The 13,308-nt window shown below is 38.8% G+C and overlaps 1 protein-coding gene across 3 annotated transcripts in view; it reads right to left on the bottom strand.

Moving 5' to 3' along the window:
- Window positions 1-13,308, bottom strand: part of LOC146444496 (cohesin subunit SA-2-like) — a 59,058-nt gene that overhangs the window by 16,268 nt on the left and 29,482 nt on the right. For all 3 annotated transcript variants that reach the window (XR_014850910.1, XM_085055989.1, XM_085055999.1), the window contains exons 14-23: window positions 11,100-11,207; window positions 9,073-9,181; window positions 8,125-8,242; window positions 7,147-7,250; window positions 6,616-6,708; window positions 6,441-6,530; window positions 5,239-5,442; window positions 3,620-3,696; window positions 2,576-2,663; window positions 1,483-1,560 (exon numbers count right to left, since the gene is read on the bottom strand). Coding sequence is in view for 2 of the 3 variants with exons in the window: in XM_085055989.1 (XP_084912115.1) it covers window positions 1,483-1,560; window positions 2,576-2,663; window positions 3,620-3,696; window positions 5,239-5,442; window positions 6,441-6,530; window positions 6,616-6,708; window positions 7,147-7,250; window positions 8,125-8,242; window positions 9,073-9,181; window positions 11,100-11,207 (1,069 nt within the window). In the remaining variant the exon portion in view is untranslated. The remainder of the gene's footprint in view (window positions 1-1,482; window positions 1,561-2,575; window positions 2,664-3,619; window positions 3,697-5,238; window positions 5,443-6,440; window positions 6,531-6,615; window positions 6,709-7,146; window positions 7,251-8,124; window positions 8,243-9,072; window positions 9,182-11,099; window positions 11,208-13,308) is intronic.

Here is a 13,308-nt window from a genome sequence, read left to right as displayed (position 1 = left end):
TGTTTCTCCATCTGTAGGGTGGGCAGCATGTATTCTCGTTATTCACTTCATCTTATTCGTATAAAACAGAGATAACAATGGAAGAATCATAAAAAACTCTGGTCCATCCCACCTAATGTTCAATGTGCATTGCCTTCTGGAGCTGCTTTTCTCCCCTCCTCCTCTAATGACCACAGAGCGAATGGAGTTTAACTTTGGTACTCAGAAACTTAAGACACCACTGTTTGTTAAGATGAATCCAGCAGTAGAGACTATTTGGTTTGCTCACAGCTATACAAAAGACTTTCTGATCCTCCACCAGGTCCCAGCTGCACTGCACTGAGCTCTGAGCAGTCAGTGTAAGAGGAATGCCCTTACAGGAGAGCTGCATTTTATGCTGTGCAACTCTACATTTATAGCAAAGGGGATCCATCCCAGGACATGCTGAGGAGAACCAGGTGAAGGGCAATACGTTGCCTTAACACTGCTAGGGGAGGAGCAAGGGGGAAATAACAGAGCTGCTGTCCAGGATTTTTTTTTTTTTTGCTCTTGGAACTTCCCTCTCTGCCAACATCCAGATTTGGCCCTACAGAGTGGGCTGTCACATCTGCTTCCAATCAAAATCTGCTCTCATATGAAAGGCCAAATTAAAAAATGTGCTGCCCCATTACCAGTTGAGCTAACCGTGTCTGGAGTGAAAGGCAGAACGCAACAGAGCAGTGAGAGATGTGGACATCCACACAGGAATGGAATGGGACGGGAATAGACAGTGAATCAGTGGCCAAATGGGTAACTCACAGCTAGCATGTCTCACACAAAACAAATGTCTGTGTCAGTGCCCTGTCCTGTGTGCACAGCAGCACCAGGGAAGGGGACAGAATGACAGAAGCAGCAGCACTCAATGGAGTCAGAAATCACCACGCAGAGGAGTCCCACAGGTACACATTCACACACGAACCAAAACATAGAAGAGTTTTCCTTTCTGGTGTCTTAAAATAGACTGTCTTCTGAAATACCTACTAGAGCTTGGCACTTCATAAACTACAAAAGTAAATAGTCAACCGATGAGAAAATTACCCCTTTCCTCGACTGTTCCGACAGAAATATGTAGGTAAATCAAGAAAATAAAAAAAGAAACAAAGCTACAGAATGTCCTGGAGTTTTCATTGAATATTCTTTGTTGCTTAAAACAAGAAAACAACAAACTCTTTGGCAGTGAGACAAGTTCCTTATCTCCATCAAGGCCCAGGAATTCGATGCACATGTTTTGCAGTAAAAATAGCAGTGAACCATTGTTCCTGCAGACTGAAAAAGCACACACACTTAAAAAAAACAAAAAAAAGAGGAAAAGATAGAGAGAAAATGCCTCAATTCAATTTGGTTTCCTCAAGAAAACATACAAACTATTTTCTTATAAAACTTGTTTTTTCAAGAAATCTCAGAACAGGAAAATCAACTTCTAGAAGCACAACTCTGAGTTTCAAAATTACATCAGTGGCCAACCTTGGGAGAATTTTCCGAAACTGCAGCTAGTTGCCACAGGAGAGAAAAATACGTGCACTGGAGAGCTGGCAGGATAATCTGCAAATAAAAACACATGTCCTTTATTTACATGAAAGGCTCAGCAGCATAAATCTTTTGACTAAACAAAGCATTCAAGCCTGACATTCTGCATGCTGCTTGTATGAACATTTCCCAATTTTATTTAGATCCTTAAAATAAACTTAATAGGTTTACATATAAGCAAGCATTGCCCCCTGAGAAACTTCATTATTAAGGTGCTGCTTCTGCAGAACTTCTCTGACACCTTGATGAGTTCAAGGGAGAGCAACCCACATACCAAAAAGTGTTCCCAGAGGCTCACTTTAGCTTAGCTCCTTGGGATTTCTTATCAGACTTTGATGAAAGGCAGACTCCTCCAGAGGCCAGTTCAGAGCAGAAGCCAAACTTTGGTGCTCCAATGCTCCATCTAAAGGAGACCACCTCTACCCACAGGCAGCAGGCTGTCTCTACTCAACTAAATTTCACCCCTTCCCAAAAAAACCCCAAGTTCTGTCCTGCAGACAGGGGCTGGTTAACTCATAACTGCTAAAGTATTTCACCTTGCAATTCTAGAATATACAACTCCACCTTGGCACAAACAATGCTTGAGTTGAGGCAACCAGATAACCAAGAGGCCGCAGTTGAGACAACTGGTAATTATAAAGCACTACAAGAGTCAACATGTAAGCAACAGGTCCAAAGCACTCCAATTTCTGGTTACATGCACTCTAAAAGAGGTTCCTCACAGTCCCAACAATTTCATATGTACTGAAAGTGAGACTGTGCAATCATTGGAACATGACAAAGGATCAATCCAGATGTCAGATGATTTTCACAGTTCTGAAAAATCGCCCAAATTAATTAATATAAAGGCATAAATTTAGAGATTCCAATAACATTATATCAAAGACAGCCTCTGTTTCCCAGATTGAGAAATAGACACAGTATCTTCCTGCCTCATATGACATTGATATACAAGATTATTTAATACTTTCTGTTTCTTTGTGCTTTCATCAAGAAAAGTATCTTTCAATGTTAAATATTAACTACTCACCAGAACAGGTAAACTCCCATGTTCCATTTCAAACACCAAGAATCTTAAAGTTTTGTCATATAGATTCCACTTGGTGAGATCATGGGCACTGTGGGTGAAAAAAGAAATAATAATGATACACTAAGCAAGAAATGAAGACTCACCTAATCAAACAGGTTAAATGTATCCTATTTTTGCCTTCCTATGATGTATAGCAATAACATTAAACAACTAACTATTAATTAAAAGGGGAAAAAAATAAGTTTTCATGATCTAACATTGTAACCTTTAGACCACAGCTTTACAGTCTGCATTCCTGCCACAAAACTGCAGTGTTATGAGGAGAGGAAGGAAAAGCTTGAGGTCTGTATCTTTTGCTATACTTTATGCATATTCTTTAAGTGTCCAAAAAGGTCTAAAGAACAATTTCCTCAGTCCACTCGAAAAGACTATTTTTAATAGTCTTGAGTATTCTCAACTCAACATCAGACTTGTCTTTCCAAAAACAGAGTAGCCCCAGCGTGCAGGACAAGTAATAGACAATTGAGAAGAAGGCCCAATTCCCCTAACCTCTGTACTATCTTGTGTGACAATGTACTTGGTAAACACTCTCTGGAGATTCCAGGTTTTGAGAAATCATCTTTTAACAAAAGAATATCAGATAAACTATAAATAAAAAGCAGATTACATCTGCTGCAAAGAATTACTGCATTCACTATACCCTCTTCAGGCTGACCACCAGCATTGTGGTAAGGCTGTGGAGAACCATCCAGCTAGGACAGAGGCACCACAGAAGGGATTTGTGTCCACTCTGACATCTCAACTCTGTAGCATGAACTTCTCAGACACATTAAGGCTGATGCTCAGTAATGAGTCCAAAAACAATTCCATATCCAAGCACACAGTTCTATTAAGAAGAAACTAAACCTTGCAGAACCTCTCACAGGGATCACTTTCATTCTCTCATGAAAAACCCTGTTAAACCCAACAAGCAATTCTCACTTTGCATGTGTAAGGTTCACACTATAAGTATATGGAAACAAATTCTGTAAATAAATATCTCACTTATGAAAAGCTGCTACTCTTCTTAAAGCAGAGTGCATCCGGGAAATTTCTCCTGCATCCATACAAAATCCTCCTTCCTAAATCATGAAAGTTTGGGAAAGAAAAAGGGATTAGCCAGTGTGGGCCAAGGCAACTACTGTATTCTCTTCCCAACCAACCCAAATGCTTGCTTTGCTCTCCTCCAGCCCTCCCCAGTACCTCCACCTTAACCATGCCACTCATGTCTTACTGTACAATAAACAGAAAACAATAGAACTGCACAGAAATTTTCTGTAAGGACAAATTCCTGTCATTAATAAACCCATGGCAGCCTCCCTAGACTGCAGTATTGCTAAGACAGAGTAAAAAGGAGCAATTAGTCTACCATGGTCCCTAACACAGTTGTTAAGGATCTCTGGAAAGTTAAGTGTTCCCATGGTGCTGACCTTCCTTGCTTCCAGCTGCCAGATCACATTCAAAGATAGCTAAAAATATATTAAATACTTTCCCATAGATGCAATTGCTGTAGTTTCCACAAGCATACTATGTGATTCTGGGGGACGAAATATACAACCAGGAATTAGAAGGGAGGAGTTCCAGGAGAAAAATCTCTTTATTTAGATATAGATCACACTACGGAGGAGTCGAAGAATCCCTGGTCTTGCACTTATCTTGTTTCTCATAAGTACACATTCTCCCACATTGACATAGATCTCTATTTAAGACCAATAAAATTAATCCAATCAGAGGTTAGGGGATTTTTTGGCTTGACACATTTTGCAATATCCCAGGGTCCAATAAAAACCTGCCAGTGTTAACTCTCATACCATGGCATGACACCTGTTCATGACAGCACAGTTGATCAGATCAGCTGCAGGCTTCTGTTGTTCAGCTCAGCCAGCAAGCTATTCATATCCCCACCAGCTGTTTCTGCTTTTTAGACCTAATGAAAAGCTTTGAGGGAGACTCTGCAGTCCTCTTTCAAGGGGAAAGTCATTATTTCAAAGACTCTCAGAGCTATACAATCTGCATTACAGACTGCTGTTTGCTATTTTTTTTCCCTACATCCAAAGTGACAGCATAAAGGGCATCTTGTGTACAGTGAAATACGGAGATCTACAGAACTGTAAGTTTTTTGGGAAGAGCCTCATCACCTACAGATCAACAGCACTTACTAGCTGATTTTGCACAGAGTATCTCTGGCACACTACTGGAGTTAACTGCAAAGCAACTCCAGACCTTAATTCCAGAATATCTGGTGTAGCACTTTTGTTCCTCAAAAGTACACACTCTCCCACACTGACACAGATCAACAAAATAATTCCAATCTGAGGTCAGAGGACCTTTTGGCTTGACACATTTTACAATATCAGTGTCCAATAAACTCCTGCCAGAAGACATACAATGCTCTGTTGGTGGTGTGGACTACCTTGTTTACACTATTCTTGCCAAAATATACCTGTTTCATTAAAATATGAAGAACCATTCTTTTCAGAGATGCAAACCCATCTTTTAGAGTTCTGGCCCCTTCTAGCAGAAACAGCAGACAAAGAATAATTCTACAACCCCCTTAACTTTCTTTGTCTTCCTTTATTTTCTAGGGAAACAGACTGCTTACCCCCACAATGAGTCACACTCACTTTTTGCCAGAAGCAATCTAGTAGCTGGTTAAGCTGTTCCACCAACTCATTTATCAGTTGAGTTCGAGCACAATCCACCTGGCTATAGATGCCAATTTCTTCACTGCAGAGGATATAATAAGTCCTGGAGGAAGCCTCGAGGACAGACATGTCAGAGTGTTTGGCCACAATGTATTTTATTTCTCTCAGGAAGGCATCCAAATGCTGCAGGTGATAAAAGGAGTATTATAGGTAAATTGTACAAAAATCCACTTATGCTTTTATTCATTTCACTAAGTCCATACACCCTTATAGGTCATATAAACACGATGAAACAAATGCCGGTCTAAGGAGAAGAGGGGCAGGATTAGAGGACACAACTTTTTTTGTCTGTATTTATAGCTCTTTTTCATTATCACATCTCTGGATCTTCCTAAAAAATGAAGCAACTGTTTTAAATTGTCCTTTAGCAACACATGTTAAGCACTACATAATGAATAAAAGATGCCTTCCCAAAGGACAGGTATGTCTCCAAAAATGGGAGCTGTGTCCCTCAACAATGGAGAATGCAGGATGTTTTGGACCATGTCAGTGACGGGGTCTTCACACTTAGCAGGAGGAGGTAACTTGTGCCATTCTGCTGACTCTCTCACTCCTAGTTAAAGTTTTGGGCTGAAATTAACCTCAGAGTGTTCACCTAACACTACCTCCCTGTAAACACCCCTGCTTAAGAATACATTAAGCTATTTCAAAGATCTCATCTATCTGTTTCTGACCATCCCTTTCCCATCAGCAGATATCCTATCTCCATTCTTATCTTTCAGTTACTGTCATTCCCCAGCAGCTGGGAGTCAGCCTTCACGGAGAATGAAACCTATTCTGTGGTAAACTCCTAGGAGACACCAACTTAGACACATGGCATAACCCACCCTCCCTCCACCCAGGAATGAAAAAAACCAGGGCTGAGTCTACCACACAAAACCACAAATCATTACCCACCAAGACCAGACACAGTATATCAGAACTGACAAGCACTAAGGCTTTTCTTTGCAGATCCAAATCAGAAAAAGTAAAGCCTGATTAAGAGCACTTTCCTTAAGGTATGAGACCATTTCATTGTATTTCAACAATTTCCTACTTGTTCCAAATCTCATTAAACTCTCTACATTGTCACATAAACTTAGTACACTCCACAAGAACTGATTATGCCAATTCCTATTCACCTTCTCTAGATGTCCCGTACTGTAAACATCCAAATCATAATACTGAGGAATCTGCAGAAGATTTGCCACTTTTTGTGCATCTGTTGAATACTGCAGAGAAAAAACAGGATATGAGTACATTGCAAGAATTTTTATGAAATATTTAACATGCATTCACAGAGCAGCTGTTAGTTACCTTTGCCAAGAGTTGAGGAAGCACCATAATAAAGTGTTCAGTAATTTTGGTACAATCTTCCAATTGTATTTTCTTCTCTTTTACTGACAAAATCTGCAGATAAAGCATTTTGTTTCAATTATAAAATATCTGAGATTTGAGTGGAATTTTACATGTAACCTAAGCTTAACTCACATTGCATTGTCTCAAGTGTATCAAGCTAAGATAGAGATACTTTCCCATGAAGAAAACCAGATGCTTTTTTTTTGTTATCCTTAAATTAGATGCAAATAGCTGAACGGCTATATGTCATGGATAAAATGCTCATCATTTGTCAATAATATGCTTCAAGTGGCTCTCCTCTAATGCTCATCTCCTTCAACATTCACTTCTAATAAGATCTAGAGGTGAAAAGACACTGCAACATTTCAGAAAAATAAGCTATTTTATTTCCTAAGATACACCTGCAACTAAGAACAAGCTGTCTGGCAAAGCACATAAGCCAAAGATAATGTGATGACAGGACAATAAATAAGACTAAGATGCACTGACTTTTTTGGCTGCACCTCTGCCCACTGGAGGATGACCTTCAGCTGCTTCTCTGACGGTTGCAAGGATAATTTCAATGAGAGCACTTTCCTGGGCATCACTCAGTGCTGGAAGTAAATCAGTCTCAGCATCACACAAAAGAAAAATGAAGATGCAGCAACAACTGATGTAAAGCCTACTCATCTGCCTGAGCAACTGTGGAAGGACTCTACAGAAAGGGAGATGCAGAGTTGCTAGATAAACAGCTAGAGAGTGTTTGACTTAATTTGAACAAAATTATTTTCCACATTTACTGAGTACCATTAATCCCTTAATGGCTAAACTTTTTTGGGCAGTTGGGCTCCCAAAAACACAGGCAGTTTCAATGAGGTCTCCTCCTACTGACTACTGCCTCATGTAGGACAAACCTTCTTTGAATACCAAAATGCTCCAACTCACTGGGTCTACAAACTGATTTTAATCACACAACCTGCTCCAGTTCTGCTACAACAACTATTCATAGAATCATGTAATAGTTTGGGTTGGAAGGGACTTTAAAGATTTATTTAAGCTCACTTCAAAATAATTCTACAAAAAAATCCTCTAGTGTTAGATGTCAGTGAACTTAACACATTACTCATTTGCTTTTGAGGCAGAAACAAAAGCCTGACAATAACTGCATTTCAATCAATTAATACTTCTAGATTCTTAAGTTTTGCACAAATAAACAAAGCAAACACTACATAAGAATTATGGCTTAATTATGCAAAGTTTCTAAACTAACATTACATAAATATAGAATACTGAACAAAACAAATATGTTGATCTAAATATTACATTAGCAGTGCATTGAGTTGCATCTGCTTTGTGACACTTGGGGACCACAAGTGTGTAATGGTCCTGCAATATGAAATGATCCTAAACTAGCTAAGGCAAGGTTCAAAATATAATGAATGCATGAGGAGATTCATTCAGACAAAACTAAGCCCTTTCCTTACCCACCTTCTCCATCTTCTTCAGCATTTTTTAACAGAAGAGTGGTCATGCACTCCCAGTCCTTCAGGAATTTGCCTGCCCAGTCCCACAAGCTGTCTATTAGATATGCAACATGTTTGTGTAGCTAGGGATTAAAAAACAAGGTTATAGAAGCAAATACATCACTAAAAGAAATATAGTTTCCTTCATATGTTCCTCTCCCTTTCTCCAAAGACAAAGCTTTGTCATTCACACACATTTATTCATACACAGTATTCCAACATAGGTTAATGCCAAACAACATTTAAACACCATGTCTTCAATCTGATACAAAGCAGGAAATTGGGGAGCAAAAGCAAAAAAGGCAGGCAAAAATATTTTATTTTCTCTTTTTTAATACAAATTTAAATGTAATTGTAATTTAAATAATCTCTTTGATACTAGCTTCTGTATTGCTTTTATATTGCTGATCATAACAGCTAAAAATCCAGTTACAGGACTAGAAACAAGTCCTCTATCAAATTCTCTGCAGAAAGATACAAAACTGCTGTGCCTGAGACACTTTGGCCACACAAAGGTCTGCACCACTGCAAAAGCTAAACAGTGAACTACCATACTTAATATGATAAAATTCTCAATAAAACTACACAGCTTTTGGTCAGCATGGAGCCATGGTACAGCAACCCCCATCTGCCTGCAGAAAGATATGGACACACCTAAAAACCCTCACTTGGTGGCATTAGTCTTTCAGGCTGTTTCCAGAAACTGTCTCAGCACTGATTCTCTCCATTAGCACACTTGTAAATTCATTTTAATACAACAGAACAGAAATGTCTTTGTTAAAAACTTAACCTAGAGAGCCAAAGACCAAACATTTCAGAGCTCAGCAACAGAAACTGCTTTCAAGTGAAAGAAAATAACTGATTTAACATGCAACTCTGGATTTAAAAGGCTTACTGCAGGGGCTGTTCTCACCTCACTCTCCAGGAAGAAGTGTATTAATCTTTTCAATTGGTCAGTACTTGCCCCAAACTTTCCTCCTCCTTTGGGCTGAATTTCTTTATCTCCCTCATGACTAAGCAGCCTGCCAACAGAAAAGGAAGTCAGTCCAGTTCTGCCACATTCTTCTTACACTCATTTACCAATATAACACTAATTCTGTCGAGATCACAAGGACTATGTTTCTCCTAAGTGTCTACTTATTTACCCAAATCCCACTGAACTTTCTTATCAGATGAAATTAAAAATGATTAGATTGTTTTCCATTATGAGAGATATGATATCCCTGTGGATGCAGAGACTATTTCTGACAGTTTCACAGGTACCCTGCCAGCTTTCTGCATAACAGATGAAGATTCCACAGAACTGATCATACAGTGAGGTAGGCATTTGCTCATGCTTGAAAAGGGGTTTGCTCTACACCAAACTTAACAGAGTAGAGATATTACTATACAGCCACTATTCACATCACAGTACATCTTGGAACTGCAGCTTCTTAAGGAAAGCACAGTATCTTGTAATTATTTACAAGAGGCAATTAACTCCACAAACACAGTGGAAAATCTGCTCTTCCTCTTCTGCCTAAGTATGAAGCACAGTATGACACTTCCATTTCTGTTTCCCCCTTTACCCAAAATGACTGTGACTACTGCCCACAAAAAGTGCTAATCCCAAAATAAATACAGGAAGGCCATCCCCACAGATTAACATAAGGCCCAAACAGCTTGGATTCAAGAGCTGGACCAAACTACTAAATGTCAGCATAAGCTTGTGCATTTAGGAAGTGCTCCTGCTGTTATAGTTTATACCAGCTAAGTAACCTAAGTTAAAATATGCAGACACTGAAGAGATTTTGTGCAAACCAAGAAGAAGGGGCAGCAGTACTGGAAAGCACAAGCATTTACACTAAAACTTAGCAGTATGACCAGAAAAGGAGGGTGTCACTAACATCTCTTATCACACCAGAACAAACATTCTATACTGGTAGTGCTGGAGAGAAAGCACTGGGCAAACAAGGACGAGGATGAGGTTTACAGGGTCAATGTGCCCACAATGCATTGGCAAGCTGGGTAGAAAAAGTAAAGTTATAAAGTTTGACAGCAAAAAGCAGCAGAGTTCTGAGAGGAAAAATATCTAATTTATGAGAGCATATTAGGACCAACACAAAAGACTAAGTCTAGCAGATGTGATAGCAGACTCATCAAAACAGAAGTTTCTCTTTATCTGTCTTTCTGTTGGACTTGGCTCCAAAAATTCCAGAATGCCAACACTTCAGCTAGACAGGAAAGGACAACTATGAGGAGATTCTCTGTGTGTGGAAACACAATTATTTCTGAATGTTCCCCCACAAAATCCTTGCCTAAATATTTTTATTTTTGTTCATTTTTCTAAGTCAAAATTATCTCTCTCAGCCGTAGAGACAGAATATTTGTCTCTTCACTTTTTAGCATGCCAACTCCATTCAACTTCACGCAACCATCATTACAAGAAGCCCACTTATAAGAGTTACTCCTGGGGAAGATAAACCCTGTACTTTGTTAATCTGACAGAAAATTGGGAGGGCTCTTTAATGTGCTGCATCTCGCATTATTCAAAGCCTTTATAATGTATAAGGCAATTTCCAAAGGGAGGAGGCCATTTTTGTGAATAATCACCAAACTATGAAAATCCATCAGATGCCAGGTGACAGATTAGCTTGCAAGAAGAAAAATAATAGCAAAAGAAAGTAGAAAGAAAGAGGGCATGTTCTCAACATATCATGGCACTTGTGGATTAGTTTCATATTCTCTGAGTTAGTCTTGCAACTTTTCTCATGCTTATTTGGCCAGGGCTTTGCAGGGAAATATGCAATTACCCCCAGACAGCATTTCCCTTATGTTTCACCAAATGAAAGCTGGCACACACATTCAGCAGGAAAGTTCATGCCTAATGTCCCCCTTCAATAAATCCACCTTCATTCCAAAACAAATGAGAATATGCAAGAAGCAGGCAGGCAGAGATACCTTTTATAAAGGAATTCCCCAGCTGCTACTGCAAGCGGACGGTGTGTGGTATAAACAAACTGGTATAACATTTCACAGTCTTCAGCTGATAACACATCCTCGCAGTTCCTAGGCAAAAATAACAACGGAAGTTATAGTCCAGCTTTATCTGCAAAGAATAGTATGAATGCTATGTCCAGCTTTTACTAGCCTTGATTCTCTGCAACTGTGCAACTTGTTTACACAGCTATGTGTAAATTTTTGTAGGCCATTTCTAAAAATGCTCTCAAACAAAATTGGCAGTGCTCTTTTACTCACTGCATAAAGAAACAGAGGTCTGTGCAAGCCATGACAAATCAGGCCCAGTTCATAGACATGAACATTAATTTAAAGTATAATTACAGTTTGTTAGTGATCACAGTAAAAAGAGCAACAGTAATAAAACAGGAAAATCATGCCTTTACGTTATGCTTAGATTTCACCATGGAAGGTCATAAACAATAAGAAACCTTCATTTTGTAGTACAAAGTATTTTTAAGTTTTTTATTCCAGTATTTTAAAACCTATATTCTATTACACTAGGCTTGTACAGAATCCCAGGTAAAAAGAAATCAAAACCCATTCTTAAAGGCATGCTTACGGCTGTGACCTCTCTGCACAAACACATTCAAAGTCATTAGTTTTCCATTCAGCTACACATCTTGAGAATACCACATGCCAACCAGTAAACCTAGAACACTCCTTGAGAGGTAGAAATGGTATTAATATCAACCTTTTACAAAAAAGAAATGAAGCATCAAGGTTGAATAACCTAACGAAGAGATAGCAGAGGAGTGAAGTCCAAAGCAAGGATTACAGTTTCCAAATACCTGCTTCTTACTGCCACAACAATGTCAATTGGACTAGGCTACTTCAGAGAATGAAGGAGAAACATATGCTTACACTTAGTACACCTAGGTGAGAGGAAAGGGTTATTTATCACTGCATTCAATCCTCTAGCAGTAATAGCCTAAAACCATCTACAGCTGTGGGCCAATACCTTCTCTACAATTGAGGACTCATGCTATTTTCTTGCTAGGAGTGCTGCCTAAAAAAAAATCAGCAGTCCTTCCTATGCTTGCCCATTTGTCTCCAACACATCGCATCCTTTAGCAACCTCACAAGTCACAAAGCCCCAGAATATTCTCCAAGCTGACTGAAAAAGAAGTGAGCTCACATTAGGTGAAAGTACCACTGGACCATCCATTAAAAAGGTCATTAAATGAAAGTGCTAATAGTATGTCTCCGAAAATGATAGATAAGTCTCACAGGATAATGTGAAATAAAAACTGCCTTACACACTTGGGGCAGGTTTTGGTGAACTCTTTAAACATGCAATTGCCACGAGCATATATCTGGAGTAATAGGACATATAGAAAGTGCTCTGATAATACATATCAAGAAATCACCATAAAGGAAAATATTTATGTCACTCATTCAACCACCTACAGAATTGGGAAAGTAGAGTAAAAATGTGTTTATTGGTGTTAAACAGTAAAAAAATGAAAGAAGTGGTGCATTAAAGCATATGAATAAGCAGTGGTGTGTCCTGTGAAGCCATGAATGATCAAATTTATTAAACTTCTACAAGTTTAAAAAGTGACAGTAAAACAAAGAATGACAACAAAAAGCGCTAACAGGAAAAAACAGCCAATACAACAAGTGTTCATATTAAAAGGCTATGGACAATTTACAGAAATAAACTAGCAGTCTGACAAGGTTTCTTCTGTTCTTTTTTACGTCAATCTATTATTCAGTTCCTTTAAAGCACTAGTTTCCATGAAGACGTCTTTGTCATTTTCTCTATTTTTTTTTTCAAAACCTGTGGACAGTTTGAAATAGAAGAAATTTCTACACAAACATACAGTGATCTAGACTGAACTAATACAGAAGCAAAGAGCACTGAGGATGGACAACACCTCTGCAGATCATCTAGTCCAATCCCCTGCTCACAAGAGGATCAGTACACCAGATTGACAAGGGTTGTGTCCAATCTATGAAGCCAAAGACTCTACAACATCTCTGGCAACCTGTTCCAGTATTGGATCACTCCCTCAGTGAAAAACCTTTTTCTTATGCTTAAATGGAATTTCCTGTGTGAACATGCCAGGCAAGTGTACACATATTTTAGCATTTAATTTTTTTCTTCTTTTTATTTCAGGTTTTCTCTTTTTAGCACATTTACAGAAAA

This window comes from Lichenostomus cassidix, chromosome 1, assembly GCF_008360975.1.
Source record: "Lichenostomus cassidix isolate B80296 chromosome 1, HeHo_3.0, whole genome shotgun sequence".
NCBI classification, from domain to species: Eukaryota; Metazoa; Chordata; class Aves; order Passeriformes; family Meliphagidae; genus Lichenostomus; species Lichenostomus cassidix.
Note: the sequence above shows the minus strand (reverse complement) of the source record. Positions and strands in the feature narration are given on the sequence as shown.